General features: G+C 42.0%; 1 protein-coding gene and 1 long non-coding RNA gene across 5 annotated transcripts in view; both read right to left on the bottom strand.

Annotated features, from left to right (window-relative positions):
• Nucleotides 1–8,542, bottom strand: part of atp2a3 (ATPase sarcoplasmic/endoplasmic reticulum Ca2+ transporting 3) — a 48,873-nt gene extending 40,331 nt beyond the window's left edge. For all 4 annotated transcript variants that reach the window (XR_015102999.1, XM_086130488.1, XM_086130487.1 and 1 more), the window contains exon 1: nt 8,143–8,542. Coding sequence is in view for 3 of the 4 variants with exons in the window: in XM_086130488.1 (XP_085986614.1) it covers nt 8,143–8,260 (118 nt within the window). In the remaining variant the exon portion in view is untranslated. The remainder of the gene's footprint in view (nt 1–8,142) is intronic.
• Nucleotides 8,543–10,538: 1,996 nt separating this feature from the next.
• Nucleotides 10,539–20,087, bottom strand: LOC147193553 (uncharacterized). Its single transcript, XR_015103069.1, has 4 exons — nt 19,753–20,087; nt 13,010–13,274; nt 12,779–12,940; nt 10,539–11,625 (listed from the first exon to the last, which is right to left on the bottom strand). It is a non-coding gene; the product is annotated as an uncharacterized LOC147193553 (long non-coding RNA).
• Nucleotides 20,088–21,133: the final 1,046 nt, after the last annotated feature.

Genomic DNA, 21,133 nt, shown 5'->3' with positions numbered 1-21,133 from the left:
AATTTTGTAAGTCGCGGTACCACTGTACATTCTTAAAAATATATATATACTGTATATATATCAACACAAATTGGAGACGTCATGAAATGTGTGTGTGGGTGGGGGGGGGCATTTTGGGGTGTATAACTTAACAAACTAGACCAAAAATAAACAAGCGAAGCATACCATCATTGGTCTGATTCGTGCTTTTGTTGACATTCGTCTCAGGCTACGACTACTTTCCTCTCTTGAACCATAAACAGCTTCTGGGTCAGCTCATTACAAGTGCGAGGAAGTATATTCTTCACCAAACCTCTCCAGAGTTGAGCCAATCATCCACGAGAATGTAAAACCCGCCTAAAAATATCGTGCCGGGAACCCCCCTAATAGCTATTGCGCACTAATGTATGATCGCTTCCTCCATACACTTCCTCTCGTAATGTACGATCCCACTGGAAAACGCTCTGAAATGCATTAACAAAAAGCGAACGGCAAATGTCGCCAATGTTCCTACCGAACCGTATTAACGCGATTGCGTAAGAGACAACGTCCGATTCCTGCTTCACTTCAGCCCTGTGTAAATAACTTGAAGTGTTCAGTCCACATACCCGTCGCCAGCAGACGAAGTGACACCAAGCCGCTCTTATCATTTCTCGGCAGCACAAGAAAAACGAGGAAATCTGCTTGTCACCATGGGAAACCTCAAACTGGAATTTACAACTGCACAGAAATAAATGCGTGACGGATCATGAGCGCGCACACAGTAATTATGTTGATATCTGTGGATTATTTTTCATAACACATTTTTCCTGCTGTATATTCTGTTATGTCTCACTGACCCCCCCCTCACCCCCCCCCCCCCCCCCCCAAAAATGGTTTGATAACGAGTTTTCTAGATGAGCCCAATTCAAGGACCATACAAGGAGAAAACTTTGCAGTGGACTCCAAAAATACAGTAGATGAAGACTCATTTGAAAACAATTTTATTCATGATGTTCCAAATGGATGGAATGGTGGATTTTTATATACCACCGAGACACTCATTAAACACTGGATCATGCACAGAAAAATGGTGAGGGTGGAACAAAAAAAATCTTTATACCGTGTAGTCATTATTTTAGCCTCTGTGTTGGATCAAACCTTAATTCACCCTCATAATGTTATGAGGTGAGCAAATCTCACCAAATGCCCAAAATGTACCGTCTGAAACTGACTTCTTTTTCCCCTCTTCTTTGTTTCTGAGCGATGTCATAAGATAGAATCAAGCGGAAACTTCTTTTCTTTCTAGTTTAGAGCAAATGTCTTGAAATTCAGGTCACCGGCTCTGTCTTCCGTTTACTTCCATCCAATCAAACGGTTTTGGCTTTTATCGTAAATGGTGTGATCTTTTCCGATATCGCTATGCAATGCCCTCACAAACCACAACAATGATAAACGTTAAAATATCAAACGACAAACAAATATCGTCCGTTAAAAATGTTTTTAAAAAAGGATGTAATTGTACTGTATAAATAACGGAATATTGTAAAAACTGTTGAACGGACATTCGGCACGGTACGGTTTTGAGTAAACAGGGTACACGTGCACATTCGTGGATGAAGCAAATTCTCCGTTTATCGAAATATCCAAATATAAATTGATGATGAACACGTTACTTTCATTTGAGTAAACACGTTATGACAACGGGATAAGTTTCCAGGCAGAAAAGTCCATTTCTGGTACCATGTATTCACGTTGTATTCGGGGTGCGGGTGGGCTGGAGCAATGAATTTATCCTTTGCAATTAAAATTTTAGAACGAAACAATGTTGTCGTCAACAAACTACAATTAAAATACGGGATATTTGTTCTTGTTGTTGTTTTTAAATGTTTGACACAGAAAATCCTTTCAGTGAAACCTTCGTCACGTGCGATCACAAGCCGCACAAGTGGGATGTATGAAGTCACGTGACAAGCGAAAGCAGGATGACACACTGGAATCACTTGAGCCAAGAAGTGACTCCAAACCCAGTGGCCTTGAATTCTTTTTTTTTTTTTCGACAACTCCACTCGCTCTTCTCAGCCCACATAACTCCAACGGAGCACGACGCGGTTCTCTATTGGATAAATGATCAGACAATTCAAGTGAAAGGCAAACAAACGCCTGATTGAGGAGAACACTCAGGAGTGTGTTGGCGTGGAGGACGACGAGGAGGAGGAGACAATGGAACATCTCACTCAACCAGTGACGCATTCTGCCTTTCAAGTCGTGGTGCGGCGCAGAAGGAGAACTCTAAACTGTGCGAGGGGAGAGCCCCCAAAAGAGAAAGTTGTCATTCCTAGTTGAAGTTTTAGTGTACAAGCAACACGTAAAACAAAAGAGAATTCAACATTGTATCTTTTTAAACGGGTTCAATTCCAGCTCCCTCCCTGTGTGGAGTTTGCATGTTCTCCCCGGGCCTGAGTGGGTTTTCTCCGGGTACTTCGGTTTCCTCCCACATTCCAAAAACATGCATGGCAGGTTGATTGAACACTCTAAATTGTCCCTAGGTGTGAGTGTGAGGGTCTCCGTGTGCCCTGCGATTGGCTGGCAACCGGTTCAGGGTGTCCCCCGCCTACTGCCCGAAGACAGCTGGGACAGGCTCCAGCACGCCCCCGCAACCCTTGTGAGGATAAGCGGATCGGAAAATGGATGGATGGATATTTTTAAACAGGAATCTTCAACCAACCCATAATACACGAAAGAAAAATATAAACAAGTCACTTTTGTTGACGCTGCCATTTTTCATGAGCGGAACTCCAAGACGTAAGACCGTTTCTGTTGATGCAAAAGGCCCGTTTGTTTGTTTTATTTTTTTTAAACGTTTGATCATTTGTCTACATTTGTGTTACTGAGCGCTTCTCCTTTGCCAAGATAATCAATTCAAAGTGAAAACTGAATTCCCCGCACAAATCGCCCACGGATGCTGAGAGATGACAAAATTGAGCCAAACTGACAAAGAACAAAAAGTATTGCACATTCGGTTGAATCAAATTCAAAATCAACATCACGATATAGTAGAATGCAATTTTCAAATCACATAGGCTGCAATTTGGGGGTTGGGGGGGCCACGTCTTTATATTAGTGGCTTAGTCAGCATTACTTTTTTTTTTCATGTTTACTTATTTCTGTATGTGTGGTGTCGAGATAAGTTCATTGGCTAAAAAGTGTTTTCCACGGGTTTACATGTCATCATTTTTATGAGATACGAAAAGTTGAAGCCAGAGATTTGTCATTTACGCCACACTTGCGAGGTAGAAATTTGTGAAGTTATGGTCGTGAACACTGAAAAGGCTGCAACTAACTGAAGTCGACCAAAAAAAAAAAAAAAGGTCTTTCATATGATTTTATTTGCTGTTTTTTTGGTTTGGGTTTATTTATTTATTTATTGGGGCGGGGGCTAGCCTAACCCATCAATCCAAAACATTGATGACAAATAAATCCGATATTTTATTGTAACCTGGATTAATTTATTGCTTGTGTTTGTTAAAAACAGAATAAAGTGCATGGGAAGCGGACCTTGAAAAATTTAGGGTATATTAAATCGCAATCTCAATATTAAGGGAAAAAAAATTATCTGTCATCTGGTACCTAAATTGCAGTAGCGAAACGCTTCTTGTCGTTTCTATTGGGGACATGACGGGAGAAGAACACCACCACCACCACTAGTTGCTCCTCAATTTGCGTCGCACAGCACAAACGTCACATCGCTTCCTAATTAGCCATCATTCCGTTTCATGTCAATCATGCAGCGAAGGGCTCAGCGACACTCCGTGTCGCCCACTCCGATAAGGATTTGAGAGTGCGATAATCGACTAGGTTTTTATTTGAATGAAGCCACAAAATAATTCCGACGGCAACCACTTTTAGGGGAAGGGCAGACTTTATTTACTTGATTTGAATATTAAATGATGAAATAATTACTGAGAATTATTCCATTTTGCGATAATGGCTCTCTTAATTGTTCAAAATTACTTGCTAGTGTTGTATTAAGCAAAAAAAAAAAAACCTGCCCAGGGGAGTTGTTCCAGAGCGGAGGACTACGCGGATGTCGCCAACTTCCCATAGTTCATGTCAGGTCATGTCATGTTTTCGAACTATCAAGGAGAGGACACCATTTTGTCTTGACAGCGAAGGAGGAAAAACAAAGTGGAAAACAATCCCTAAAGTGTCAGTGTGCCCATTCTCGGAAAAAAATAAGCCTCTTTTTTTTCCTCTCTACCTGCTAAAAATGGGAGTCCTTTGCTTGTGGACTGTGAATGTGCAAGACGGAATTCATTGAGCATTACAGACTGTATGAGCACAAACATTCTTTTGAGTGCCCGCACGCAGGCAGTGTGTGAATATGTGCAATTTAAGTGACTTATTGATGGGAGGGAGAGGGGGGGGGGGGGGGGGGGTACACTTTTGCTGCGCCAGTAAGTGGAGGAATAAATGAAAGGAGTTGTTGGTGGGCCATATATGGAAGGTGTGAATGAACAGTCAGTTGTTTCGCGTCTGCGCGTCTGACGGAGGAGAATTTAAAAAAAAGCCCTCACGGAAAGCGATATTTTCTGATAAGCTTAAAATGAATTGTTGGGATACAGCGATAAGATGTGGTTACATTGCAGGGGACTGTATGCAACAGCATATATTCCCTATTTTTTTCCTTAATGTTTTAAAACATCTTTATGATCATTTCCGGGTCAAAACAAGATAACATTTCTCAGTAGGAGAATGCGTCCTAGTGTGTCGGTAAAGTACTTATCAATCTAACATTCAACTCATGTCAAATCAAAAATATGTTTTCATTCAGGGGAAAAAAAAAATCACTGGGTTTATTGTCCATATCATCCTGTAAATAGTGTCACACGAAATGTCCTTGATTGACTACGGAGAAAATGAAGTTGCCGGGCCAGTGTCATATAGAGCATAATAATGCTTCTCAGTGAAGAAGGGTGTCTAAGAAGGGTGTCTTCCCATAGATGGTTGCATGCTTGTCTTTAGACCGCAAATTAGTTGAGAATGAATCAAGAACACCTCTGGTGAGTTCTTGTAATTCGTGTTCCCCACTTGGTCTGGGCTGCTTCATGGGAAGTGAACAATGTGACTGCACACGCAGACAAATAAGAGTAAGCGATTTCGATAAACGATTCGGTATGATTGCACAAAAATCCCCTAACGGGTAGAGGAGCCAAGTAAATATTAGTTTAATCTCGGTGAGGAGCTACGGAAAGGTACAGATGGATACCTTTGGTGATAGTACGTGAGTGTATCAATGGAACTGGATCATGTAAGATTGCCTTTTATTTGCCATCTCATGTCCACACCAAGATAAACACTTACGCTCATCATGCAAATGAGATTCTGGTAACGCTGCCTAATTTTTGGTGCACGTGTGTTTGCCAGAGCTAACATGCTTGTGCCACTGCAAGGCTTTTTTATAATGACGCAGAAACAAACACCTTGCAGTCAACTCGAAAGTCAACATTTTCCGAGAAGAGGGGAAGGAGAAGCAGCTGTTTCACACCCTGTAATAACATATCCTAAAGTAGTCAACAAAGCCAAGTGCATGCAAGACTGGCCTCGATACTTTGCCTTACTCTTCGAGAACAAACAAGAGTGAACACAATAATGGTCAGATCCAAAAAGGGAAATGGGTATCCCCTTGCACCAGCTGTTATCTGTACAGACTTAGACAGACACACACATACACGCACATGCACACGCACGAACAGGAAGTTCACAGCTAAAAGCGAAAAGCGATGTTATCTGCGGCGAGACGTTGCTTTTTCCATGAAGTCATCACAGGCTGCGCGGCAAACAAGAGGCCAACTGTTTGACTTGCACAATATGGCGCTATACAGTACTCCGCAGCTTGGCCACACATGCAAATGACAGGCCAGGAGGGAAAGGTGGGGCTGTGAACATTCAACACTCCGACATTGACTTGAGGCTTCACACAAGTTGACAGCGCTGGAAGCACGCGAAAGCTGATACTAAACAATAAAAGGCAATTCGACAATTGATGGACATACAGGAGATATCCACCAAGGCTGGAAACTGTTTTAAAAAAAGCTTTGTGTGTCATTGTTAGCAAGCAGGCTATATCCTGCTTCTTACGTGGTGACAAACAAATGAGAAACACTTAAAATTTTGATGGATGGACCTGTGTGAAAATATGTAACTGTAGATTCTCTCCAAACTTTTGAGGGTTCTTCCTTGGCATGTTCACAATCTGAACCGACCCACAACCAATATTTTCCATTGATATCAAATAATTCCAAATATACTTGTTGTAGTTATAAAATGAATACAGTACATGATAAAATGTGCTACTTTACTTTGAAGGAATTACACTGTGTTTTTGTTCGCAAATCACTGAGCGATGTCTTAGCCTATATAAGGGGAAATCTTCCTAGCTATTGCATGATGCTAATGCTATCACCAGCTCTTTTCATATTTATCCACACAAACTATCATTATTTTACCTTCTCTATTATTTAAAGTCTATGCGGCTGCAGTTATCACCTTTGTTCTTAACATCGGTGTAAGAATTGGATCCAGGGTATACCTGGAAATGATCAAATAGCAAGCTGACTGTTGTTGTGTTACATTAAACCTTGTGTCTCACTCTCCAGGCACGACTAGTCAACTTTTACTACTTCAATTGTTAAAATAGATGGTAGATTTCCCCAATCTCAACTGCACAAGATCACAAACACCAACATCACTCTATTACAGTGGAACCTGGAATTAATGGTCCCGGTAGCAATGGAGTCCTGATTAAAAGGACAGAAATAGTGTCCAGACCACTCAAAATGCCCCTTTGTAATGGTACATTTCAAATTCTCTAAGTTTTGGAATTGGTCACAATTTGCCAGAGCGACTGGAAACAGTGCCTGTTTCCGGCTTGTGCTGCTTTCTTGTCCAAGATAAGCAGACTTACAGTAGACTAGAGCAGGCTAAAAAAAAAAAAAAAAAAAAAAAAAAAACCACCAATGTGGTGGCCATGTTGGCAAGGGAAACTTCCCATCAAAAACAATGCATGTACTGTACATCCGTGGCAGCCATGTTAGAAGGGGCGAGTGTTCCATCAAAATTAATGGGAAGCGTTGCCCAAAGGATGCAGCTCAAAGTATATAGTACGTTAAGACCTTATCTATGGAAACTAATCATAACAGAGGTGAAAAAAGGAAGTGCCAGCATCGTGACTCATAAACATGACCAGATGCAGTGCATGCCATTTCCTCAAAGCACCAACAAGGTAAACTTGAATAAACTTGAAAATTTTGCAAACAGTTTCAAGCTTTTTTTTTTTTCATATTTATTTACAGTCAATTTGCACTGTATGTAAGCACTACGATGTCATGTACAACCGGCACTAGCTGAGGAGCCTTTCCTTAAACAACCCGTTAAATCGAGGTTCAACTGTATTAATTTTGGGGCCATTTGTATTTCCCTGCTGCAAGGCTGATGCCATGACAGCCCGCAGTTTTTATTTGATGTTATCTTGTGACTTGAGCGGTAAAGTATCAGCCTATTTTTGAGAAACAAGTGTTTAAAATGAAAACAGGTTGATCAAGCTTTTGGGTTTCATCGACGTCATCGCCTCATCTTCCATTCGAGTAGTTGAAGTGTGTGTACTTCCTGCATGGTGGCCTGAATGACAAGCAGGGATGTGTACGGTGTGTACACAGAGGAAGTTTGCGGGTTTGTTTGACTTATTTTAGGAACCTGACATAAGACGACTTCAAAAGACCAGCAGACCACATTAAAGGAGTTAATTAATATCTTTAAGGGTAAATAACTTGTCATTTGTTCGGGACTCGTAGAGTCCCTACAAGGACAATTTCAATAAGTGAGCATACCAGCCCTGGTGGTGCATATAAGGGGTACAAATAACTATTTTGCAGTCCAGTAATTAGACATATAGAGTACATTTATGTGTATTATAGAATGAGGGACTCCGTCTTTGTGACGATGTAACAAAATCTTCTTCGTCCTAATATTTAAAAAGGTGCCATTTAATCTAACATTGCACCGAAAGTTCATCAGAAAAATGCAACGTAAAGCACATATTTTGACAGATGCTAATTGAATCTTGCAGGTTTCAAGAACGGGGGGGGGGGGGTGATGAGGAGATAAAGAAGTCAAACTACTCACCGTTCGGCCCATATTTCTCCAATTGCACTTTCACTTGCTCCTGAGTCAGTCCGGTGTTTTCATTCACGCCGAAAAAGTCTAAAACTTCACTCGCCGCTTTGGTGTGCGCGTTTTCCATCTCGGCGTCGGCGGATAAAATTTGGCGCTTAGATGAGGGGATGAGAATGCATGGAGTTGAACATCGACTCAGGCGCTCGTGTGGTGGAGACGAGCGAGGTGGTGATGTTGTTAAGGGGTTGGGGGGGTTCTCAAAGGTTTTCCGCAGACGGACGGTGAGGCGGCTGGATGCTTCTCCTTGCACGAGATAACCTGTCGCTCCGCGAACAAGAACAAGCGATCCCCCGGCTCTGAATGAGTCGCAAGCGGCTCTGCTTCAAATGCTCGCCTGCTGTCGACCTCATCTGCGTGTGAAGGTGTGCTTGGATGTGTGAAACGGCGTGCGCCGCCTCTCATCTGTTGTACACTCCCCCCTGCGCCCCCATTGGTTGCGCATACCTGTCGGCACTCAGTCCGGCTGCGGGGTCTTCCACCGAACGCACATGACGTACACAAGCCAGTCCTCGTTTTGCATGCGGGTGATCACTTCGAATGCAGTGGTGGCATGTAAACATACGAATACTTGTTTCTCTTTTTGTTCTCATGAAGAGGAAACAATATCCCATTTGTTTTGGGACTGAATAATCTTATCAATTCAGCATTTGAAACCTCAATAAAAATGCATTTCAGACATGTTGTGTTTTAGCTACCTAATTTTGAAGAACTCGGATTACTGACGGATACGTTTTATGCTGTCAACGTTGTTTTAATGTTGGTAAAGTTTCATATTAACTGTGTAAAATTTGAAAATCAGTGACCAAATTTTACTGTATTTAAATTTTGGCAAAAAGTATACATTTTCGCAGATTTGTACTTTTGGGTCATTTTCGAATTGAAGGAGATTTTCTGTCCTTGTTCTTCAGGGACAGCGGTTACGACAGTGGACAGCTAGTGACTACTGACTACTTTTTTTCTGGTGTGAATATGTGCAGAGTATCCTCAGTAGACACGACAAGCATATTTTGCATGTTATTTACTGTCACCTTTAGACCTGGGAGTTTACTTCCTGGAAAACCACTGATGAAGTCATGTGACGTGCGAAGAAAGTCCAACCAATGGCACCATCACACATTTGTAGACCGTGTTCAATGTTCACTGATCAAGGAAATGCGCCTCATAAATTTCAGTTTAAACTTTTAGATTATGCGTAAACCTATTTTAAATCTAAGTGATAGTTTGAAATGCTTGTTGTGGTTTTTTTTGGGGGGGGGGGGGGTGTTTTTATTTTAACAGAAGGAAAATGCATTATATGCATTTGGGCAGAAGTGAAATGAATTTGCCCATTCATTCACTGACAGGGAGCCAGCTCCAGGGAAAGTGACGTGACACATTTCCTTTCCATCGCTTTATCCTTAAATGTGAGGTTACTACAGGACGTACAGAAATGGGTCTTCTGTTTGAGCTCACGAGAACCAGAATGGGACCTCGGCGTTCCAATTCTGTCCAACCTTACAGCTGGTCTCATCGCTCACGTTGGGGTGAATTTTTTTTTTTTCATATCTGCTGCTTATAACAATGAAACAATTGCGGAGAAGGCTTTCTGTATTTGTGTCAGGGACTCATTCTGAGAATTGTCTCTTTGCCTGCATCATTTTACAGTACATAATGAATCAATCGATTTTATAGAATTCTCACCAGACATGCACACTCAGGGAAGATAATTATGAATCATCATCTCATTTCTCTCTTCAGTTTATGTTCATTATGCCCTTTGCGTCTTTCCTTGCAGTGACGAGTTTTGAAAGAAGCCCGCCGTTGGTACAATTCGAATGGAAAGGGTGGAAAAAAAAAGGTTTTACAGAGCCATGGGTGCCACAACCAGCCTCTCTTCAGGATATCACCCTCACTCAAATGGTCAAAGTGAGAGGGTCAGCCAAGGCCTGGAGACGGCTCTCCGATATGTTCATCTCCATCCCCCTTTCAAAACAGGCTTGGCAGTAGCTCTCGTACATACACACACAAACACGTCCACTCCTCTATCAGTGCATCCAGACAAAATGCTTTACAGTTCAATCATTTTTTGGGCCAAGATGAGTCACCGTGATAATGGGGTTTTTACCGACAGCCATTCTCTCAGTAATGGGATCAAAATGACCATTTACCAAAGGTAAATTAGCGGAGGCTCCCGTGCTCTGCGTACACCCAAACATAGTCGTGCTCCATCCGACACAAGTGAACCACGAGACCAGTAAAAAGGTGGCGCAAAGTCTGATTGGACAGGCGCTGTACTCAACCATTCTCCATGATGAAAAAGGGATTCCGATTAATACAACAAAGGAGAAGCTTGATCTGGGTGGTAATCCTTTACTCAACAGCAGTGTTATTCTACAACAATGTAAAGCTTCAGATGAAGTCGTCGTTCACCTAAGGTCAATAAAAAGGCAGATGATGACAGGAATGGAACACAGTGTTATTCTATGTCGCTATCTATTGCGATGTTAGCTTCTCGTTTCTTGCTGACTGAGGTGCGATGAAGAGCTTAGTTGGAGATTCGCGCTTTAACTTCACAAAATACCTTAATGGGGATGCGCTCACATTTGTGTTGGACATACAGTGTCCATATAAATATATATATATATATACTATATATACAGTATATATTTTTTTCATATACATGGAGTACAGTACTGTATATGTTGCTCTATGTGACTCGCTGTTGTTTTGTAGCTTCTCACGGACTGTTTGCGAACTTAAATTTTTTTTTTTTTTAACCTGTATATGTTAATTGGTCGCTACTTCGCGGATTTTCGTTTATCGCGGGTGGTTTTGGTTCCCATTAACCGCGATAAATGAGGGATTACTGTATTCAGTAACTGTTTTGTTTATCAGACAACTCACAAGTATCATTTTTTATTATTTTTTTTACATACCACATAGTACTCGTCTTAGCTACTGAAGAGATGTAATAGAGATTTACAACTGCCCGGGCAAATGTTGCTTCTGTGGACGCTACAGTTATGTGATCCTAAATGTAACTTCACCGTCGTGTTGCAAACAACGATGCCACCACGCTACTGAGAAATGTAGTCAAACTTGTGACTTCGCCACTACTGGCCTCCAGGTTATTAGTCCAATGGCTGCTAAGCTCGGAGGGAGGCATCTAACCCCATCTGTCATTATTGTCCAAGTTACAGAAACGCAAGCATACATTCCTGCGGGACAATAACGTGGCCTATGTACTTAAGAAACTATTCCGTTCTTCCTAGGTAAAGCATTGAGATTATTTAATGGGTCCAGAGAGTGGATGTTGGTTCTCGCACTTTGGCTCACTTATGCTATTAATAGCGGTCGTCAACTTCACGGCAGTTTCCTCTTCAACCCTTCTGTCTTCGTCAGACACGGTTCATGTGAAGCATCTTCTCCAGCAATTAACTCCCGCATCAAGAGCTGTCAACACATGCAGATGGGTCAGAATTTTGTCCTTTGAAGCGACGTTAGAGCTGCTCGAAAAAAACAACAACTTCCAGATGGAGCAGTGATGAACTCAAGTCGGTGGGTGACTGTGAGCGGGCACACGATCCCAAATGCTGAATCATCACAGAATGTCATTTAACTAAGAAAAGGGAATATCTAGTCAAGGCTCGAAAAGATTGCGTGGGTTTTCTCCGGGTATTCCGGTTTCCTCCCACATTCCAAAATCATGCATGACAGGCTGATTGAACACTCAAAATTGTCCCGAGGTGAGTGTGAGTGTGGAGGGTTGTTGGTCTCTGTGTGCCCTGCGATTGGCTGGCAATCGGTTCAGGGTGTTTCCCGCCCACTGCCCGAAGACGGCTGGGATAGGCTCCAGATAAAAGCGGATCAGAAAATGCACGGAATGGATAAATTAAATGGTTTGTTTTCGGACTTGAATGGTTCCTGGAAGATTGTCTTTTCATTTGCATCGACTAGCAGACAAACCTGAGTTTCATTTGAGAATGTGTTCCAGTATTCGCAAATCCTTTTTTTTCTTCTCTTTTTTTAAAGGTATTGATAGAATACGGTCATTTGTCAAAAGTCTGGTTCCTGGTCTCATCTGATCCTTTTCTCCGGGTTGCTAATCACTTCCAAGGACAGAATGGCTCATTTAAATGGATCTTTTTCACTCCCCAAATGCCAGTTATGGAAATGACCAATGTGCACACTTTTCCACATCACAGTAGACGGAGCGCAACAAAGGCAGCAGTCACGTCTGGTCAGACAGTTCCAATTACTAATCAGTGACCTGGGAAATAGACTTGCTGGTGTCGGAGGAGGGTGGCGGCTGATAACTGGGAGCCGAGCAAGGGGGACCGGAGCAGGTGGCGCACAAAACTATGCTATTCGAATGGAGGAAAGCTGCAAAGCCTCACTACAAATTGAATTCTTAGCACGACGGCGAACGGTCGCTACGAAACCACAAATCAACTTGCATTTCCAAAGATGAACACAGAAGGTGGACGAATAACAGTATTTGACTCCGCTTGAACGAGGGAACAGCTCTTGTTCGTTTTACCTGACTGCAATGTCAACAAAAACAGAAACATCCTTGGTCTGTCTCTCGTCCCGTGCGTGTACGTACATCTGAATTATGGATTGCTCCGAGTCCAGCGGTGACTGCTCTCATGCTTCCCCGCAAACGTATTTTAATGAGAGACAGATGGTCCCTCGCCATCTTGCTCCTGCTCATCAACTCTTCATCGCAAAATGGCAGGACATTACACGCCGTAATATACTGTCTGACCTGAAGGCAATAAAGATACAAATTCATATCCTTTCACAATTTTGAAACCGTTTTGGTTTGTTCACTCACCCGATAGCTCCGCCGGGTTCTTTTGTGGGCTGTTTGTCATCCGTCACCGGTGTATCAAGCAAACTGTGTTGCGGCAGTTAATTCACACTCGTCTTCAATAACTGTTCTCCATGATCGCACACGCGTCGCCAGAAACGAATGAGGTACATCGGCATGTACCTCACAGTTGCTGTGAGTTGCTCTTACTTTTCATTTTGGGGTTGTACGGTCCATCGTGGAGCCGCTGGCAGGACTTCCTGGCTCGGTTCGTTCCGACTGCCACTGCCTGTCAAGAATGCAAGTGTCAACATGGAGTGTGTTGTTTAGCTTATCCTTTCCATGACATCATAAGACTTCTACGTACGAAAGGGATATTTAAATTGATAGTTTGGAGAAGAATAGTTGTGTGTCTGGAGTGCCTGCCCACCAATCAAATATGGAACGATACAACCAAGTCATGTCAAATAACTACTTTTTTCTGCCTACCTCTCAGAACTGTTGTGCACTTCCTGTAGCGTAACAGCAGGGTTTCATTTCAAGGGTACTCTATTTTTCATCCCCTCCAGAGGAGAAATTTGTTCAGACTGCATTTAGGATAATCTACTGTATGTCTCCCGAAGAAAAAGAAAAGGCCACATTTTCGAAACTCATCTCACTTTGGGCACGAGCTTTTCCAGCACCTTTAACTCTGATAAGCGTTCTCAAAACAACCCCAAAAAAAAACCAGCTGACCAATTTAGGAGCATTTTTCCCCTTGCCATGAACGAAATTCTTAAACGGCTGACTTGTAATTTGATATTGACGCTCGTGGCATTTAACACATTTTCCTGCCGTGCCATTATTACTGCATTCATCAGTCAGCCTGCATCATTTGTAGAACACGTTCTTGTAATGCTATCCCAACAGACTTACAGAATTACAATTTTGAGTATCGGTCTTGTTTAAATTTCAACACGGTGGGGACTTTTAGTTCTCCTCGCAGTGGACGTAGACGGGGGACTTTATTCCGCCGACTCCAGCTAATGGGTGAGTCATGGGGATGGAGGTCAGAGATCAGGACAGCAGATGTGGATTCCGCAGAGAGTTTTGGTCCTCTGGGAAAAAGATTTCTTTTTTTAGCTGATTTGGAGATAAAAGTGATGTACTGGTGTTGAACATGTTTATGTTTAACATTTTTGGAGATATATCTTTTTCGGTGGTTCAGAAGGAATGGAAACAAAAATGAATCATTGCAAGTGTCCACGATAGCTGCGAACAGAAAATAAATTCTCCTTTTTGTATCCATTTGTTATTGAAGTTCCTTTTTGAGGTGAATCATAAAGCTCGCCAATTAGGGAGCAACCTGGAGCTTGTGCCAGTTCATAAGACACAAATGGTTGTGTTGAGTGTTTAAAAATAAAAAAGAAACGTGCCTTACTAGTCATTCACCGCATTAAAAATAAGGAAGAGCTTGCAACTGGAGTTGCCAGATAAGGTTAGCCTTTCTTCTTTTACAATTACTCTTTCCATGTTTTTTTTTTCAGGCTGACCTTCTATTATATGATATTGTTTTCAACTGTATGTTATTTGCTTTTTATCTTCGAGCTTTTTTCCCCCCCAATATCTTCATGACAGCGAAACATGCTTCTATGGTTCAATTTATCAAACGATAACTACTTTGAATCTATGACAACAGCTTTCGCAAACTGTCATGTCGCAACATCTTCATAATCTAAATGAGATTTGAATTTCGGTCAATGGAAAAAAAAAAGTCTAGTTTCCTTGCGTCAACCTTTCTGAATTAACATAACCTCAATAACTGAGAAGGTGAGAAAAAATACTGAGACCAAAACTATTTTTCTTGACAATGCTAAAAATTGCGAAAGGCAAATATGCTAGGAGGCTAACGACTATTGCATCACAGGGAGAGCGCCAGCGCAACATAAATATACAGCATTTACTGGTACACGGATAAATGTCAAATGCAGAGCAAACACCAGAAGTACATTTAGATAAGGAGGAGCATTATGCAAGCATGTGGACACTCGATAAATAAAGACAGTTAAATACCTGCAGGCATCGCTAAAGGATGAACTCGCAATACTTTGTGGGTTGAGTGTTTTTATGCTTTTGCACTCTCCGTCTCATTTTCTCTCTCCGACACCCAAACATGTCTTGAATAAAATTTAAAGATTAACTCCAGGTGTAACAAAGAGGGCAATCCAACCTGTTCGATGTCAAGCATGCAGTTCTATCATCTGAACGCCCAGGCTATTTTCAACACTTTAGATTGCTCAATAATAGCAGTGATAATAATAATAAACCACTTGTGTGGATTAACTCGTAGTATAAATTTGCGGGAAAAAATGTGAAATTTACAAAGTTGAGGCACGTTTATTTATGTAGCCATTAATCACAGAAAAGTCTCAAAGGGCTTCAAATGCCTACAGTGGACACATATTTATGACATCCCCTGATCTGGACCCCAAGGAGGGCAAGGGAAAAAAAAAATAAAGGGAAAAATTAGAAACCTTGAGAAGGGGCCGCAGATGGGGGAATCCCCTTTCTAGAATGACCAGGACAACGACAACAAATGCCGAGTGTGCAACATTGAACACAATATGGTGCTGTACAATCTTAGAATGATGTGAGAGTCCATTCGATAAGCTGAAATGCTGGAGGAAGACACTTTTGGAGAGGTGGGTCCTCCTCAAAACCCAGCCCGGTTGGACCAAATTGTGACATAGCAGTTTTCGGCCCCACGCCAACAATATTTTATTTGCTGATGTTATGACTTTATGATTTTATAAAAAATATACACTATCCTATTCTTTATGACATTTACAATCTGTAAATTATTATTGTCAGTATCTTGGACATACATACAGTACATACTGTACATACTTTTTTTCTCAATAAAAAGTTTATTTATTTATTCTTCTCAGTCTACACATTTTTTATTTTATTTTTTGGTAGACGTAATGTTCTTCTGCTACCCGAGTTAAAATACAATTTTACAAATCCACCCCAATTTCAAGCATGGCTGCAGTCATGACTGTACAATCTATCCCTTCAAAGCAAATGCACATCAACGCATTAGAAGGTTTTCTGACACTGGGTGTTACGGACAGCAACATTAGTGAGCAGACCAGCAGCAGGTGTATCGCTACAGATGGGAGGAATTACTCACCAGTGAACCTGGCAGTTATCTCCCGTCCTCCCACATGCTCCAAAATGGTGGAAATGACAAATCAGTTTGTCACTCAAACCAGAGCTTTGTGCTCAAGGGCCACATCAATTCAGGAGACTTGGACGTTGGCTCTCAATGGATTTGTGACTCTCTCTTGAGGAAGAGGTGTTGTGATTCTGAATTTTATATTTTCATGAAGCACTCTGTGAGTCCGCCTGGAAAAGATGCTGCATAAATAAAACCTATACTTATAAGAACTGAAACATCCCTTCCTTTTCTGTCTCTGAACTTGAAATTTGAAATACAAACATCCACTCTTGTTGTTATTTCATCAGTGCATTTGACAATAAAGCTTGTCCAATCCAATCCATCTACAGTATGTTGGTATGTTGCTCTTTTCACCATAATAAGAAACCGGGGGAACAGATGAGAAACCTCGCACCTCGTTTACCAACCTGTTATGTTTTCGCAGGCACGTTCGCAAACACATGGCCACTGTGCAAATGGCACACACCGCCCACATACAGCATTTACAGCGCTGATGAACCGCACGTCGACAACATGCATGCAAAATACATGTTACGGTGAGATTTGAACCGCGCAATAACTAGCTTTTGCCTTTGAACACTAGCTTTTATATTCAATTGTTGAGGGAATTTGGTGTCTTCTCTAAGCAGCTGCAAAGTTGAGGGGTAGGAGGGCGGGGGGGGGGGGGGGGGGGGAGTATAGCTGAAGTGTTAAAAGTTTTGGAGGTCTGCTCACGGCTATGAGGGCTGTGCAGTGATGCAGCAAAGCCCTCGAGAAAATTTGCTGCCCACGTTAGAGACTTGAAATAAAACGCTGCCCTGATTAAACAGCTCCTCTTCACAGCAAAGGCTCAAGATTTGCACACATGCGAGCGGAAGGCAGATCGCCCGCATGTCCTTGATGGAAAGCCCAGCCAAATACGGTGCGGCCCTTCACTCTCAAAAGGGAATTGAAAATATACTCAATGACTCAAAAAGGAGCCTTGGCGCCCCAGTGATGTAAATATTACGCTGCGAAACTCTGCCTGACACAATCTTGGCAAAATGTATCCACACCGCCGTAATGTTCCTGAAGTAGGCTTTGCAATGTATTAGTCTGAGTAAAACCTAAATGGGGTTGAGGAAACTCGCTCAAGAACAAGAATCTATTTATTGTTTCGGCTTGTGTGACGGCGGGTCTGCTTGACTTATGTGCAGCATTTGACTAACAAATGACAGCAAGCAGGGACGTAAACAAGGTTAAAAAATGTGTGTCTGCCTGTGCACGCATGCATTCATGCATGTGCCGTGGTCGTACTGATCGGAACAAGCATTATAAAAAAGTGGAATTGATTTTGAATAACCAAACAAATAAACTTATGATGTAGGCTGGTGTTATTTCCAGTGCTATATTTAGTCCTTTTTACTCAAATTGTGCTACACGTGGCGCGTGTGTAACCACTAACTGTGCTCACTTAAGTTCAAGGACTGAACTAGTGCTCATTCGGCTCTAAACTGGATGGCAAATGAGGAAATGCAGAAAGTCTAAAAGATAGAAAATAATGATGAAAAGAATGAACCATGTTCTGAGACTTCCTTTCTGCATGTATCAAAACTTTTTTTTGGGGTGGGGGGGGGGATTATCTACTCGGTCGAGACGTGACGCGGAAGCATGAGACGCACTTTTGTAGCGGGTTAATGATCGTAGCTCACGTGTACCGTTTGACAATCCTTCTCTCGGCACTCCAGATTCCCATTCTTTGCCATTGCCCTCTGTGAATTGTACACAAAACAAACTCTGGATGCGAATAATAATAACAACAATAAAAGATCTCAGCAACAACTCTGATCGCAAACTGCAATTCCAGACTGCTGACGGCGAACAACTTCCGGTGATGCAGGTCTAGGAGTTTATACGAGGGAGGTTGGGGCACAATGTACAGTGCATTTTGTAAAAAAGTGAGACTGATAGAACGCTAAGGGTGCAGTGTGGATTCACACTAGAATATACGATTAACTCATTCACTCCCAAAGACGTTTTTAAACGTCTTTTAAGACTTGGTCTAGAATTGGCTGGTACTGAATGAGTTCATAACACACACACAGAAACACAAATGGTTAGGGTTGCTTTTTTTCCCCTTTTACATTCGCGTTCGACTTGGGACCACACCGCGAGCTACCGGTCAATCCCGATGGACACATTGCCCACCCTGATCAATTGCATCTAAAATATGTGCTCTCACCCAGGTGGCTGAGACACACACGAGGACATAGCAGCTGACTTTGACAGGTAGCCAGAAAGCTGCGTGCGAGTCACTCTCTCATGCACACACACACGCCCGCACACACACATAAAGTGACTGTTTTGAAAAGGGAATCCCCAAATAAACGATGGCTACAACTCATATTTTTAAATGAACTACTTTCCAGTGTGGTCAATGCTGACTCAGGTTTACTTTTAATTTCCATCTCTTACAAATCATTTGAAAACTTTCCCTTCAGCCGTTAAAAAGTGCTCTCCTTTTTCAATGGGAAACGTCTTCTGGAGCGACGCATAAATGAAAAACGGTACTCGTCTTTTGTTTTTTTCAGTTAAATAAATAATAGAGATGGTCATTAAATATGAACCAGTATTTACTTCATTTAGCCTGAAGCCTCTTTGTGTACCGGGGTCACTGTCAGAAGGGATACCAAGCATGGCAGTATCAAAACGAGGGAATTAAACTATCATCTTTCACAGTCAGGCACCAGAAGAAAACGGGCATTGTGTGGCACGGTTACAAGTTAATGAGACAAGTAGAACAGCCCAGAGCTGTGCGTTGGTGTGTGGCCGGATTCTAAAAGGAAATGGAATATGGAACAAGTCAAGCTTGTGTTTTCAAAGGAGGAAAGTACAGTCATTGAAAATTGTCTATGTGGGATTCCGTTTACATGGCCAGCCACAAGTGTCACCTTCACCTGATTTCAAGGGCACGGATAGAATACCTTGATGTCGTGTGCAAGTGACACATTTGTCACGCAACAGAAGGCTCCAGCTTATGTATGTAGTTTCTACTCAATTAATAAAATGCATAATACTCTTGGTCAAGCTCGATTTATTATTCGTGCTTGGAGGTGAAAAGAGCAACATGAATTGCGATCACACAAGCAGAGACGCAACCATCCAAGGTCAGCATTTTGTTTTTGAGAGGAGGTTGCGTGTTTTGACAGTGCTTCGGTGAAGTCTATGCAAATTCATGTGAAATAAGGAAATTAGGCCACGAGAGGGTGACCCTGTCTGATACATGTGAGCCGGCCCTCATGCTGCCCCATATACTGCCAATGGTGAGTGCAGATTTGATTACCATGACAACCAGGGGCATTCTACATTTTAGAGTTCAAGACTCGAAAAAAGTGGCTGCAGACTGCGAAGCACACCTCCATGAGATGAATTGATTCTATTTTCCCTCACGGAGACAGCGCTATGCCACTTGCTGTACCTTTTTGGTGTTGACAAACAGGAGATTGTTGCAGTCAAATTCCAGCTGAATTGCAAGAACAGACAAATTTACAAAAATAAGCAGATGACGTAAGACATACTTGAGTTTTACCTGTGTCATTTTTCAACGTCGAGGTTGAAGATCTTTTTGGTGATTTTGAGGTGGAGGACCCAAGTGCAGAGAAACAGGAAGGCGTGCCTGGGGAGCAAGAGTATTCCCCCCCCCCCCTTAAAAAAAAGGATTTAATTTCAAAAGAATCAAAACCCGCAGCCCTTTTCCTAATCTTCCAGATGAGTCAACGGGCTAAGCACTGCAGCCTTCACCTTTCCCCGGCTATCCATTATATCAGAGCCACAGGTGGTCCTTCCAATAAAAGCCAACTCCTAACCCAGATCAATCTCGAAATGAGACCAACACCCGCCATCTTTTTTCTTCAGGTGCAGTGACACCGTATTATCCGCAGAGCCGCTAAATATGAGCACAGGGTTTCAGTGTCTCTTACTCTCAGAGGATTATTTGAACGACCCAATTATCCCTGAGCGCAATGAGGGCTGACCTCCACTGGCCTTCTGTCCCAGGTGGGTGAGAGGAAGTGGGTCTCATTATGACAAGGTGAGGATGTGCTAGCCTTTACATCTACGTGCACAAAAGGGATCAGGTGTGCACGATGAATAGATAGGAAAAGGTTAAAAAAAACAACAACTTTGACACAGCTGCCAAGAACATGAAGATGGTAGTAGCGTTGAAAAGGAGCAGCAGATAATACTGTAATACTAATAATAAGATTTTTAAAAAAAAGTCATTTCTGAAAACTCGACCTCTCCTTTTTCTAGATATCCTCATTCAGTTCGCAGGTGATTCAATCCTCTTTCAGCTGACGAAAAGAGGCGGCTGAGTGCATGTATTGACACCCAACCACGGTATCATTTGATCTTGAGGGCTCCGTTCCCACGTCTGCAAAGTCACCCAAATGTGACAGTGGAATATAATCTAGACTAGTCGTAAAGTCCTAATTATACTAAATATTTGTTTGAAGAAAACGAGCCATACCATGAACACAACTAAATCTAATGTCAAAAAACAAAAACATACATTATCAGTAATATTTCCATATACCGTATTGGCCCGAATATAAGATGGTGTTTTTTTGCATTGAAATAAGACTGAAAAAGTGGGGGTCGTCTTATATTCAGGGTCTAGACATTATACCCATTCAAGACGCTAGATGGCGCCATATATCATTGAAGCAAATTCTGAACTTGACTCCCCAGGCCAAAGCGAACCCCTGCCACGAAGAATAAAAATAAAAATAGCGGTAGCACGAAGAATAAAAAAAAAAAAATAGCAGTAAGAAGGAAAAGAGAAGAAAATAATAGAAGAGATAACAGAAAATGGAGAAACGTAGCGACAATCTGGAGAAAAGTGGGTCGAAGATCGGCCAGGTTAACCGGCAGCTGAGGAGAAGTTATGATGTCATTTACATTTCAAAAAC

Source organism: Hippocampus guttulatus, chromosome 15 (assembly GCF_054856545.1).
Source record: "Hippocampus guttulatus isolate MCC_2025c chromosome 15, RoL_Hgut_1.0, whole genome shotgun sequence".
NCBI lineage: Eukaryota > Metazoa > Chordata > Actinopteri > Syngnathiformes > Syngnathidae > Hippocampus > Hippocampus guttulatus.
Note: the sequence above shows the minus strand (reverse complement) of the source record. Positions and strands in the feature narration are given on the sequence as shown.